Source organism: Wasmannia auropunctata, unplaced genomic scaffold (assembly GCF_000956235.1).
Source record: "Wasmannia auropunctata unplaced genomic scaffold, wasmannia.A_1.0 LD334250.1, whole genome shotgun sequence".
Lineage (NCBI taxonomy): Eukaryota > Metazoa > Arthropoda > Insecta > Hymenoptera > Formicidae > Wasmannia > Wasmannia auropunctata.
In genome coordinates, this window is record NW_012028640.1 from 15,629 (window position 1) to 29,985 (window position 14,357).

General features: G+C 30.5%; 2 protein-coding genes across 2 annotated transcripts in view; both read right to left on the reverse strand.

Moving 5' to 3' along the window:
- Nucleotides 1-9,402: 9,402 nt before the first annotated feature.
- Nucleotides 9,403-10,996, reverse strand: LOC105458907 (odorant receptor 13a-like). The gene is made up of 4 exons (XM_011704518.1): nt 10,969-10,996; nt 10,386-10,854; nt 9,854-10,084; nt 9,403-9,753 (listed from the first exon to the last, which is right to left on the reverse strand). The coding sequence occupies exons 2-4, from the start codon at nt 10,846-10,848 to the stop codon at nt 9,413-9,415; spliced, it is 1,035 nt and encodes a 344-aa protein (XP_011702820.1). The 5' UTR covers nt 10,849-10,854; nt 10,969-10,996; the 3' UTR covers nt 9,403-9,412.
- A 651-nt stretch (nt 10,997-11,647) lies between these two features.
- Nucleotides 11,648-14,357, reverse strand: part of LOC105458957 (odorant receptor 9a-like) — a 4,836-nt gene continuing 2,126 nt past the window's right edge. Inside the window, exons 3-4 of the mRNA XM_011704596.1 lie at nt 12,694-13,375; nt 11,648-12,274 (exon numbers count right to left, since the gene is read on the reverse strand). Of these exons, the coding sequence (XP_011702898.1) occupies nt 11,919-12,274; nt 12,694-13,375 (1,038 nt within the window). The 3' untranslated portion in view covers nt 11,648-11,918. The remainder of the gene's footprint in view (nt 12,275-12,693; nt 13,376-14,357) is intronic.

Genomic DNA, 14,357 nt, shown 5'->3' on the forward strand with positions numbered 1-14,357 from the left:
GCTTATATAAATTATCATAATAGTCTGCCAACATAAAATAAGTATAAAAAAATATAAGTTATATTTGAAGAATATTTATTTTTATTAGGAAATTTTATATGTACGTACAAGCAATAATTGCAGAATTATTTTTCAATCTTAAGAGATAGAAAATAAGAAAGATCATAATGAACATATCTTAATTTATGTACAAAAGGCTAAATCAAATGTTAAAACTCATAACGAACATATCTTAATTTATATTTTATTATTACAAAAGTGCGTGTTTATATTCTTATCTTTCAAAGTCAGAAAGACGAGATTTATTATTTGCTCTGCTTATTTTCAAAAATATACCTATAATATGTAGCACTTTACAAATTATACGTTAATAAATGATACTTTTTTTATCTTATTTTTACTTAAATAACTTTGCGATTTACATTATCAGAAACAACAGGTTTCAGGTATGCAATTCTTAAACATATATCGACGAACTCTTAGATTTACCTGCGTGACTGTAACAAACAGCGCGCGCAATTTTGCGAAGTTTCTGCTACGGTCCAACGGCCACGAGCCGAGCGGCCACATTACTCGCTTATACAAGGAAAATTCACGGGACATTTCTTTATTCCACATTTTGCATGACGCCATCCTCGCATGTTAAGGGTTACGGTGTCATCGAGCGTAAGCATGTGAGCCAGCGCAGCTTATACTTGCATTCATTATTGATCGGAGCGCATTTCGCTATGCACCCCAACGTTTGAATGTTCCTTGCAGCCTTGAGCATTTGCAACCATCACGCACGGCCAGAAATGACTATTCGTCGCAATTCGTAAAAACCTACTAGCTCTAATACGTGTCATTGATCTAATAGCTTGATGATAAAGCACATGTCAGTTTCTCATATAAGGTCCCCACTCCTTTATACTCCCATTGCGAAAGTTTATCACGCAGAAATATATAAGTTTTTACTTTGTATCGTTCGGGAATTCGTGCCCAGAGAATGAAGATCCGAGAGGAATATATCCACGAAAATAAATTAAATCAAGATAGATGTGAACAGATGAAAGAGATAGATTACAAGTAAGTAAATCCTTAAGTAATAGAAATTATTTTTTTAATTTTAATGTAAGTTTTAAGTAAGCAGATTTATAAATGTATTTAACCTTTTTTTTTTCAAAATATTGCAAATATTATTTGAAAAAATATATTAATAAGAAGATATTTCATCGAGTATTTTAAAATGTTATTTTTTAAATAATTATAAGAGCTTGCGCGCTTAGTTTAAGCATACAATATTTGAAAAAATACAAATTGTATTATAAATATTCAGTTCATTTTTATAATATTAATCTAATTATAATACAAAGATATAAAACTGAATTAAAATTATTGTCTCATTATTTTCATGATACATGAATGTATTTTTTATTAAACTGTAAAAATTTTTTGGAAAAATTACGTGTCTACGATAATCTCTTCAGATTTTAATTAAAATTATTAAAATTTTGGGTTTATATTCAGCAAAATAATAATAATTATATATTACAAATATTATAAATTCTTTTACGTCAAGGCAATTAATTCTAAAATAAATTAATACATTTATTTGATTAAAGTATTATTTATGTAGTAAACACTTAATTTCGAAATATAAAGGAAATAAATCACAGCCTAGTAAACGTCCCGAATTCTAGATATAACTTTAGATATAATTAACACAGTTAAAAATATAACAATATTCTTATATTGTGAACTGGTAATTGTTTTAAAGAGATAATGAAAATATGTTATTATAATACGGTACAAAAAAATAAATATTAGGGAAAGGGGAAATCGTAGATACTTTTTATATAAAATATATATGATATAATTAGAAGTTTTTATGTTTAAAAGAAGATAATATATTAACTGTGTTTTTAGAAGTATATGTATATTTTTAATATTACATGAATATAAAAATTGATTTGGCACAACAGACGATTCCGTGTTATAAATATAATCAACAATTTTATTAAAATGGCATTCTATTAAATTCTTTCTTACAAATTTCTGTCTTGCCAAATCTTAAGCCGATTTAAGATTTCCATAGAGTTCTTTTACTTCGTACGTTTTATATTTTATGATTCCACCATTACTCGAAGTACAGACAGATACGAAATAGAAGCTTTTAGGATACTCATGTAAGTTGATAAATTTACTACAATGAATTGCCCAGCTCGCAACGTGACGGGAGTTTCTGTCCGCATAATAATGAAGATTAAGTTTCTCATCATTTTTACAGGAAGATCGTACCAGACGTTTTGATAAATACAAAGTCCTATTTCTTCCATCTGAGATTTTAGGTAGTCTCCAATAAAACTATACAGTGTCAATTGTGATAGAAAGGTACTCTGCACCATTATGCTTTTTGTCGCCATAACAGTGTCGTTGACTTTCAACGCTAGAATAAATTGAAAACCTGAAAATAAAATTACTTGTTTAGTAAATGCGTAATATAATTTAATATTTTGCGAAACAATAAATGATGTAATATTCACCCGTTATACATAATTGTATACTGATAATGAATAATTGAATTAATAAAACAAAATTAATTGTGTCGGCAAGTTCTCTTGCCTTTCTTATCAAATAGCTGTGTCTGTCAATTAGCGTGATGAAACGCTTATAAACATGCGGACTTCTGACATCAAAATCAATAAATTTGCCTTTCAAAACTTCCACTTGACCGCAAACGTGCAGTGTAATGTTAAGAAATAAAGAATCGTTACCTTAAGAGAACATAAATTGATATAATACTGTAATATTATGTTAATACACAGGACAATATTAATATTAATATTGTTATTAGTTAAAAAATTTATTTACATAGTTATTTAAAAAATAAGTACAACAAAATATATGCATTTACTAATTTTTTAATTTTAGTTTTATATTTGTCAAAAGAGGCGCGGTAGAATCTGGCTTTAACAATAAGTATATGTTTCGTTTGTTATAATTATATGTTATTTATTTTTTATGTTATATATATACATATATATATATATATATATAATTAATGTATATATATAGAGTATTCGGTAATAACCGCACCAACTCTTGTGGGCTAGAGCAAATTAAACTGAATAGAAAAGTACCATTTTGCAAAATTTATAATTATTAACAAGACATTAATTTTTGAAGATTGGCGAATAAACTTAATATCTCGTTAATGATTACAAATTTTGCAAAATAGTACAGTACTTTTCTGTTCAGTTTAATCTACTTATCTAGCCACGCGCTTACATTCAGCGGTGGGCCGAACAAATACGCGTTTATTTGCCAATCTTAAAGAATTAATATCTCGTTAATTAATAATTGCAAATTTTGCAAAATGGTAGAAACAGGAAAAGTTGTTTATAATTTGAATGTTTTATAAATTAAATAACAAATAGTTGGATATATAAATTATTTCAACTGCTCGTTTGAAACAGAAGGCTGTGAAAAAAAATAAAGATAAAGCAATAAGCTAAATAATCTACGCTTTAATATGAATAAATATTACACTATATATAATGCAATATATGCTATATATAACGCAATATGTATATAATATATATTACTTCCGTATTGTAATGATATTTTTTATAAACACATTATAAAAATTAGTAAAAAATTAATGATGTGCGTAATTACAATATATAATTTTGTGTCCGTTTAATTTTCTAAAGAATCTAAAGAATATTATATAGCACAAAAAATAGAAAATATCAATATAAATAGCAAATATTACCGTGATTAGTGGTACTTGTCAGAATAATCGAGACAGCTTCGACGAGACATAAGATTCTATACATGCTTGTTGGAGCGTTGAGGTACTCCAAGGCGCATCTTGATGGTACTGTATACTCTAATACGTCCTCGCTCGTTACATTTATCTCCTTACTTTTATTATCACCCAAAAAAGGAATTAGCGCGTATATTATACAGCTAATGTAAGAGAAACTCAGCATGCAACAGCAGAGCATTCTTCCCGTAGAAGCATGTTTTCGCATAATGGCCCGCTGTTTTGCGTTTTCAACCATCAGATAATCGTTCAGAGCAGAACTGTAATTGTTAGTCAAATTTCTTGCGTAAACGCGAAACCAGACTGTCTTCAGTATACCAAGTATTCCGCAACAGATTAACATAAGGCTATCTACGTTCTGCTCGGCGTCAGTGCAGCCCATGTAAATTTCGATGGAAGGCAATATCACCATTAGACTCTGTTGATACATATAAATTGTATATTTTATATAAAATTTTGCATGTTAAAAAAATATCTGGATTCTTTTGACTTTGAGTCTTTATTAATATTAACTGCAAATAACAGTTTTAAGAAACTACGATATAAATATAGTTGCAATATTTTTCTACATATGTAAAGCATAAAAAGATGTTAAAAAGAATAAGTCAGTTTGATTTAAAGATACAGAATAGTATATAATTATGTTTTTGAATCTAATGTCATTGGATATCTAATCAAAATAATAACAAGGCAAACGTTTGTAAAATAACAAGTGATAAAAATTGTACGTCTCATTAATTTTTTCGTACCAGAAAGCACAATTTAACAAAACTTGATATCAATGAAATTCTGTCGTGTCAATCATATAGTTTGTCTAGAAAGACACGAATCGTGAAAATACATGAATCGTAAAATAAGTCATATAGAGTTATGTCTAGAATGTTTCAAAACGAGTTTGTTATCTTTAAACATGAATAAGCGATAGAAACACATAAAGATTTAAAAAAAGAAGGATTTTTATTAGTCGAAATTTCTAAGGATTTACGATCGTGCTCATTCACGGCCCGCTCGCGTTATTATCCCTAAAAAAAAATGCTTCACAACTTATAACGTTATCAATATGAACATCTATCGTCCAGAAGTTTAAGCACTTGCTATTGCCATCGCGAAGTTTTGTTTACGACGTGATGCGGGAGATGTTTTACGTATCGTATCCCCTCAGACTATTACGCGACAAGGATCACTGACATCGAAGGAGATCCGTACCACGCAACAGGTGGCGAAGATGCATCGTAATAGCGAATAGACGTTATAAACTTGAAGTGGCCAAACGCCGATGGGCCACGTTAGCAATTTGAAGGGGGTCATCGCGTACGAGACATCGTCTTTCCATCGTTTGTTCGCCATCGGATCGAGGTAATAACTGTAACTGATGCCAATGACTGATGATGCGCTTGGTACATACACCTAATGCCTCTATTTCGATTCATTTTTTATTCAGTCCGAGACGTAAACCCGCTTATCAGCCTGCCTCCACGTTCTCAACGCATTATAACAAAATGTAGAAAATTATGCATTCAAGCAAAATTTGCGCTATTGCACAAGAATTTATACGACTAAGTTTTTTTATGTCGTCATTTTTATCGAGCAAGTACTTTTTTATTGCACAAACTGTTAGGTAGATAGCCGTATATATTTCCTTCACTAAACTTCAATTGTCCTAAGCTGGGTACACACTTAGCGAACGCGAATGTGTTCGGACGTTCACGTTTGCATTCATAGATCGTTCTTTTTTTTCGATGCAACCGAGAAACAGAACAAACGATCTACGAACACGAACACGCAAATATCCGAACGTTCGCATTCGCTGTTCGTTCGTTAAGTGTGTATCTAACTTTTATTTGGCGCAATATCCTTTTAGTTGAACAGTATAAATTTAATCTATGCTGGAATGAATATACATTATACAAATAATTTATTCTTTTTTTCTTTTTCTTTCGCAAATATTATCTAGATTAGCAAACTGATGAAGAGCTATAAGTATGTAAGTAATTCTACACGTCTCATAAAAGGGTGTCACAGAAAAGTCTGTTTTTGCTGTGCTTGCGGACAGTATAAAATCGACATCATTTCTTATAGTTTCTCAGACAAAAAATCCAAAGAAAATGTTTGCAAAGACGCACGGAATTTACCGTTGCGTCTGATTTTTGTTATTAAATATAGCATTTTTATGACAAATATATTCTTTATTTTAAATGTCAAATCATAATGTATCGCACTGCATCGACATATGCAGTGACTTGTCTCGCGAATGATTGCGACGTCATGCATCTTTCATTCATTTAAACTCAATTTTTGATGTGTTCTTGACTTGTGACTTGTGATAATTTTAATTAGCATCATTCGATTTCTCGTCCAAAAAAATATAAGAAATGATGTTGATTTCACTTTCCGCGAGCGCAGCAAGAATAGGCTTTTTCATAACATCCTTCTATTCTATCTTCTTGATTCCAATATATTAATTTAATAAAAATAGTTAATAAAAATTTTAATAAAAATAATAATAATAGTTCAAGTATAAGTATATTATTCAAGCATGTATATTATTAGATATATATATAATGTTAAATATATTAAAATAGATTAATTTGTCACAGATAACCGTAGTGATTACAATCAGCAATTTTATTAAAACAACATTTTAATACACTTGTTTTTTTTATGCATCTAAATTGTAGAATTAACCGTTATTTTTAATTTGTGTATTTTTTATTTGTATACGTTATATTTTACACTTTTAACATTATACGAAATACAGACAGATATGAAAGAGATGCTTTTATAATACTCATAAAAGTTGACAGATTTACTACGATAAAATTTCCAGCTTGTAAGATAACCGGAGAATCTGAGCGCATAATAACGGAGACTGTATGTCTCATCAGTTTTATAGGAAAGTTATACCAAGTACTTTGATAAATAGAAACTCCTATTCCTTCCATTTTTGATTTTAAATAATTTCTTTTCGCTTGACAGTTAGAATTGTGGCGATCGCCAGTCATGATGCATTTACTCTTCACGTCGTTTCTTGAGCAGTACACCGATGCAGTCACATACATATTGTAATGCTGTGTTTCTTTCGAATTCTATTACACCGACAGAATTTTCGCTTTGTTAGGCATATGGCGATACAATCGCCATAATGTATTTTTTAATGTTAGGCATGCTCTGTCAGAGTAAAATAAAAAATAAAAAATTGTAGAATATTGTTCCATAATTAGAGATTGACGATGATTCACATACGCCATACAAACATGTTAACATTTATTTCTTCTAATAATAAGAAGTTTCTATATATGTTTCTCTAAACTTCTAGCAATTTCTTATAACAGTTTTGAAAAAAATAAATATATCTTCATGCGTCATGCGGGATACATTCAGTATTAAATCATTTTCAATACATACAAGTATGGTTGTTTGTTCGAATTGTTACGACCACATGTCACACAAATTCTTCATGTGCCGGTCCCCCAAACGTAGATGACCTCTTTTGCATATATCTATAGATATATGGGACCTACAGTTTTAACGCCGAATGACCTATTAGAAGAGCAATCTTTTTTTGCTTAATAATTTAGAAAGCTTAATAATTTATTCTATTCCCGTAAAAAGTTTGCACACCGTATTTTATTTTGATTAATAAATTCGTTAGCAATAGTACTTATTTATACAAATAATAAAAAGTTGTTAAAAAATCTTTTGTTAAAAAACAAAAAAGTAAAAATTATTAGGTGGGCCAAAAGTGCTCTGATCCCCTTAAGTCAGCGCCTTGAGCAGATGCACAAAGAGAAAAAAATAAGCGAGCGTGTTTTACGCGAATCCAGCATCGATCTGCAAACCCATAATTCGTAGTAGATCCTGATCTTCTGTTTTTGTCGTTTGCAATATCATAACGTGTCTTTTACTATTATAAAAGTTGCGTCATAAAAATTGCAATCGTTAAAAACCGAAAATCTGTCTCTCTCTCAGGAGAACCAAAGCATATTGATTTTTTTCAAGACGGAAAGGAAAAATACACAGAAAGTGAAGAGTGCCGTGTCGCCTCCTTCTCCGTAGTTTAGATTCAGTCTCAATAATAGTACAAGTATATTAATATTCTGCATGCGATGTTTTTTATATCTTAAATAAAATTCGCAGGACATTCACCTGGAAGTTTACCATTGCCTTCCGAGAGATCCTGATCGCTTCCAAATCGATTAAAATCGATTTTTGAGTTATATTGTTCTGAGTGGATTTCAAGCTGGGTCTTCGGCACCGAAAGCTGCAGCGCAGATCCTTGCGCCACGATCGCCACATAGTATTATATTATGTATGTAATGTGAATTATAGATTTTCAATACTAATTAACTATTGGAATATAGCCTAAGAGATATAGAATACAAAATATTAAAAAAAAAATAAATTAAAAATAAAATAAGAAAACGCCAACACGGTACAAAGCAGATTTCAGTGCTTAATAATATTTTTATATGAATCTTACAATTCTCAGTTCAAGTAAAAAATACTCATTAGCATCAAATTATTAAAGTACTTTGGCAATTTAATTTATTTTGATATTATTTAGTTTAGAGCTGTATTTAAAGATCGATCATTAAGCGCGCAGTTTACTTGAATTGAGAATTGTAAGATTCCTATATAAAAGTATTATTAAGCATCAAGATCCGCTTCGTACTGTGTTGGCGTTTTCTCATCTTAATTGTTTGAAACATTCCACGGTCGATTCAGATTAATAAATTAAAAGTATATTATAAATTAAGAAAATAAAGCTAATAACAATTTTTATTCACATACATATACGCGCTGCTTTTTTTGACTGAACGGAGCACATCCGCACCTCGAATCTGAACAAACTATTTTTTTTACACTCAGTGGTCTCAGAAATTGTTCTCGCATTTGTACTTTTTGGCACAAATCACATTTTAATTTTTATTCCAAGAACGCTCCGAACGCTATAACTACATAAGTTTCTCTTATCCCGCTAATAGTAACGTATCATTGAATAAAATATGTCATCAATTAGCCATAATTTTACAGGCCATGCCAAAATTTTGTAACTTTACAATGCGTGAATAGCATTCTTGTTTCAGTACACCATTCTCGAAGTGCATCAAGTGAATATCATAAAGCAGTTCCTGCAAGCTGATCGCATAAGTGTACATCTTTAATAGCAGATGACAGGATAATTGTACATTGATACGATCTTCATTAATCGATTTGCTATGCTGACAGCACTATACGGCGCACATATAACATCGCTTGTTCATCCTAATTCTTCTTTTATCCTATAACTATTCATATTTTTTTTCGCACACTAGGTTAACAAAAGAAATATGCGTTATAAGTATGTAAGTAATTTTCTCAAAAATTTTTTATTGTCTTGATTCCGATATATTAATTGAATAATAATAGTAGATTCAAATTGTATAGGTATGTTCAAGTATATGTATATTGTTAAAAATGTATAAAAATAGATTAATTTGTTTCAGATAACTGTAGTAATTACAATAAGTAATTTTATTAAAATAACATTTCAATACACTTTTTCTTTTTTTTATGCGTCCAAATTGTAGAACTGTTATTTTTTATTTGTATATACGTTATATTTTACACGTTTACCGTTACACGAAGTACAGACAGATACGAAAGAGATGCTTTTAGGATGTTCATATAAGTTGCCAGATTTACTACGATAAAATTTCCAGCTTGCAAGACAACCGGAGTATCTGAGCGCATAATAACGAAGACTATATGCCTTTTCAATTTTGCAGGAAAACTGTACCAAGTACTTTGATAAATAGAAATCCCTATTTCCTCCATTTCAGATTTTAAATAATTTCCAATAAAACAATATAAAGTTAATTGTGTCAGAAAGGCACTTTGTGCCATTACATTTCTTGTAACTAAACCGATGTTGTTTTCATTTAGTTGTAGAATAAGTTGAAATCCTGAAAAAAAATTGTCCGCTTGATATAAATCTTTATAACATAACTTATACAATTAACATTGTTTTGCGAAACATTTAGAAGTGACGTGTCATTCACACACCCATTAAGCACAAAAGTAAACTGATTATAAATAATTCTATCAGTAAAACAGAACTAATCATTTCGGCAAGTTCTCTGGCCAGTTTTATTAAATACTTGTGTCTTTCAATTAATACGTTGAAACGATTGTAGATATGCGGGCTTTTGATATCAAACTCAATAAAATTGGCTCTCAGAATTTTCATTTGGCCGCAAATGTGCAACGTGACGTTCAGAAACAAAGCGTCGTTACCTTTCAATCATCAAAAGAAAGTAATACAGTTTATATTGATATATTATATAACATATGATTTATATATATTATTTACCGGAACGGTAGGTTCATACTTTTTCTCATTATTGCAATTAAAACAAAAAAAAATAAAGAAAACTTCTAGAAAGCAATGAAATTATTTGCATTAATAAAAACAATAAAAATAGATATTTTATGCACGGAATATATTTATATGTACGTGTAATTAAAACTAAAAATTGCTAAAATTGTTTTTAAAACAAAAAAGATGAAGAACAGTCAAATAAAAATCTGATAATACCATGATTAGAAGTACTCGCTAGTATTAATGCAATAACATCGATGAGACAGAAGAGTTTATGCATGCTCACTGGAGCATTTAAGTACTTCATAAAACATTTCGATGGTATTGGGTACTGTAGCATGATATCCTCATTTGTTATATTGACATACTTTTTCTCATCCAGAATAGCGATTACTCCATACATTACAGAGCTAAAGTAAGCGAAGCTCAAAATTAAACAGCAGAGAGTCCTTCCCATAAAAGTATGTTTCCGCATGATGGCACGTTCCTTTGTATTTTCAATTGTCAGATAATCCTTCACGACGCAGTTATAATTGTTGGCCAAATTTTTTGCGTAAACTCGAAACCATATTGCCTTCAGCACGGCAAGTATTCCGCAACTGATTAACATCAAGCAGTCTACGCTCGTCTCCGCATCGGTGCAGCCCATAAAAATTTCGATACCAGGTTTGCTGAGCATGAAGACCTGTTGGTACGTTTTCATGCGATATAATATCCAACAGAGAATTAATTTACATCGTTCTCAAAGGACTGCGCGTCACTGATCATCAAGGCTGATCTGAATTTAGAAGGTACGTACCGAGCAAGAGATGCCCAAGACGTATAGTATTAGGGAATAAACATTATGAATTTGAAGTGGCCAGACACCGATAGACCACGCTACCAATTTAAAAGGGGTTATCGCGTATGCGACATCGTCCTTCCATCGTTCACTTGCCATTGGATTAAGGTAATGATTGTAACTGCTACCAATAAACCGATGATATACGTCCGCCTGTGTTCCGGCTCATTTTTTATTCATGTATATCGGCCTGCCTCTATGCTCTTAATGCATTATCGCAGAACATAGAGATCTATGTTGTTATACATTACTGCTCAATAAGAATTTATGTTTTTTTAGTTGCCGCTTATCGAACGATCTCTTCGTGCTATCGTAGATATATATGAACTGTCAAGAAAAGAACGTCGTCTCTCTTATGTACTATGTGCGTTCTCATCATATTATATTTTATTTCGTCTTATCTTCATATTATTTTGGTTGTGAATATTGTAGACTTAATCCTTTTGGATATTAAAATTATACAGTGTGGATGAGTAAATTGAGTTTCTTTAACTCTGTTACATGGACCATATTAAGAAAACTAATTGGAGAATTGTGCGTCACTAGTAAGTATTTTGTATATCAGTAATTTTATATATTCTTTGACAAAATCTTCCTTAATCAAAGTAAATATAAAAATTAATTTCAGACAGAAATATATTTATTATATGACTTTTACAATTAAATTTTTCTATTCACAGAATTTTATCGCAGGTTATTATATCTTATACTTATTAAGGAAATTCAAAGTAAAGAACTTTTCGAATGATTTGTTTACTTGTAATATTTTTCTAAGAATAATTAAGTTTTTACGCAATATAAATTAAAATTGTATATTAATATTATACATTAATATTGGACTAAAAATTTCGCATCGCTATAAATGAATTTCGTAAATAATGTGTGACATGACATATAATACAAAAGCATTAACTATTTGTTTCTCGTTTCTCAATCATAACACGTAAGGCAGATAAGTAGGATACTGCAGTTCTCAAAATATCCGTGAAGGTAGCACGTGTGACATAGAAAAATTTTCCGGCGGTCAGTCGGATGGGTATATTCGTTTTTATCATAATGAATGCCAGGTCTCTTATATCACTGGGCGAAAAATCGCACCAGTTGCTATCATAAAGCGCGAATGACAAGGCCTCGCTTTGATCCCTCAAATTATCACCCGCGTACGAATACAGGAAGCATTGCAGCAACATAACGATCATTATTACAAAGCTCTTCACCATCATAACTGTGTCGTGAATGCGCCAGGATATGATGAATCCGAAGCCTTAAATCAATATATTTGATTCTGTATAAACTGGTCTTTTTTTTTAAGCTATAATTGTTTTAAAATTTTAGCTTAATTATCATGTAATACTGTTTACATAGAGTATATTAATACGAAATTCAAAAGCTATTAATACATTGATTTTTATGCAATACGTAAATATGGTTTTTAAAATAAAATAATATAATATTTATTTGCTTTTTGATATTCAAATGTGCATTATACATTGCTGTTATAAGAATAATTTTGCAAAAAATGTTCATAACAATTCTCGTAATATTTTATATTTTTCTTTTTTAACGTGATTTTTACATATTAAATAATTAATTGATGATTTTATTATAAATTTAATAAAATAATATTTAACTTATATTAAAATTGTACTGTGAAGAAATTGCGAAAATAACTTGTGGACTTACCTGTTACGCATATCAAAATAGCGCTAGTGAAGATCTGAGTCAAAATAATTATACTATAAGAATCGTCGATGTTTTCCGTGAGTTTTAATATTTTTCTATGTCTAATGACGAATTCTTCAACAATACTGCCTCCTCCGCGATTGTTGCGACGATCGAACTGCTGAAAGTCGATCATCAGTAGTTCGAGCTGTCCGCACAGATGCATCGTGATACCGACGAAAATTCCCTCCGTGCAGCAGTTTCCAGCGTATGTCATGAACAACTGAATCACCTGGTAGAACGTAATAAGGGCATACTGGAGATTAGAGATGGACTCGAAGAGACAGGACATCGGAAGAACGAATGTCCTTTCGTTGGCGGTCGCGTTTACGAAGGGCAAGAGTCGCAACAGGTAAAATATAAGAGAGACAAATCCGCAGTAAAACAAACTCAGCGAAATAATTTTCGCCGTACGCGCGTGCTGGATCATGATCTCGCGCGATCTCGCATCCTTGACGCTACACCAGTCCTGAATGGCGGAGCACAGGTTGGTCGAGAGAGTGGATCGTTGTATCTGCAGCATGGTGAGTTTGACAATTACCAGCATTGCGCTTGAGGCCACCACGTACGTGTCAATTGGATCCCCGGAGGAGTTTTCGCAGGCAAAGTAGACATCCATTAACAATGTTGTCGTCAGCAAAATCTGAAATAATAGATTGTTGCGACAGATTAGAATGTTTTACAACTTTTTGTTTGCATATTATTGTATGTATGTAATCTTTATGCTTGCAACAAAAAATTTAATTTTCCTGCTTGACACAGCTAGCTATTTTTTTTTAATCTAATCGTTTCACAGCCAGCTATTTTTTAAAATCTAATCTAGCGTTTCTTTCAAAGTATATTTTTATATTCGTATAAAACGATTCTTAACACCTTTACATATTTAAGAATAATAATAAGGATGAATAATAATTCCACACGGATAGAACAATTTTGCTGAATCCAGATCTGAAAATAATTTTTGTTCAATAATCAAAATTATTTTGTGCGAAAGTCAAAATAATTGCTAGAATATCAAAATGTTTTATAGCAATACTTATCAGTTTTAATAAATTATTTTGATGATTTAATAAAAAATTATTTTCAGATCTGTTTTTAGCAAAATTTTTAGGTCTTTCAACAAAATCGTTCTTTCCGTGCAGAAATGTATTTAAAATGCATTGTTGTATCACATAAATAAATATAGCATATGTATCTTTTTATTTAATACAACCAATGCGTCTCTTTAGATTCATCCATCATATTTATATATTTAACTGTCATTAAAAAATTGTCAAAAGCAATATATAATATATAATATTTTTAAAAATTATATATATATATATATATATATGTATATTAGGGTAAGCCGAAAAACATTTTTTTTTAATCGATTAGTAATACCCCTCAAAAGTTAACTATAAAGACCTCAATATAGTCTGGGTAAAATTTCATCAAAATCGATTAATATCTTTAGGTTGCCCTTTGAAATTAGTAAGTTTATGCATTTTTTTCAAATTTTTAAAACAACTGTGTGTTTTCTTGACACCAATCGATTTATCTCATTATTCTGTGCCTAAAAATATTAAGTGCTATTATCAAGAAATCAATATTTTATAAGATATTTCATATAGATCGGAAGAGCA

Bases quoted from the DNA above. Each gene is read 5' to 3' on its own strand.
- LOC105458907 (XM_011704518.1), bottom strand. From the start codon at position 10,848: ATGCTCAGCAAACCTGGTATCGAAATTTTTATGGGCTGCACCGATGCG. The intron at 10,085-10,385 runs GTATTATCAGAT...GATGATTGAAAG, and splicing joins AGCGAGTACTTCTAATCATG to GTAACGACGCTTTGTTTCTG. The intron at 9,754-9,853 runs GTGTGTGAATGA...ATTTTTTTTCAG, and splicing joins TTTACTTTTGTGCTTAATGG to GATTTCAACTTATTCTACAA.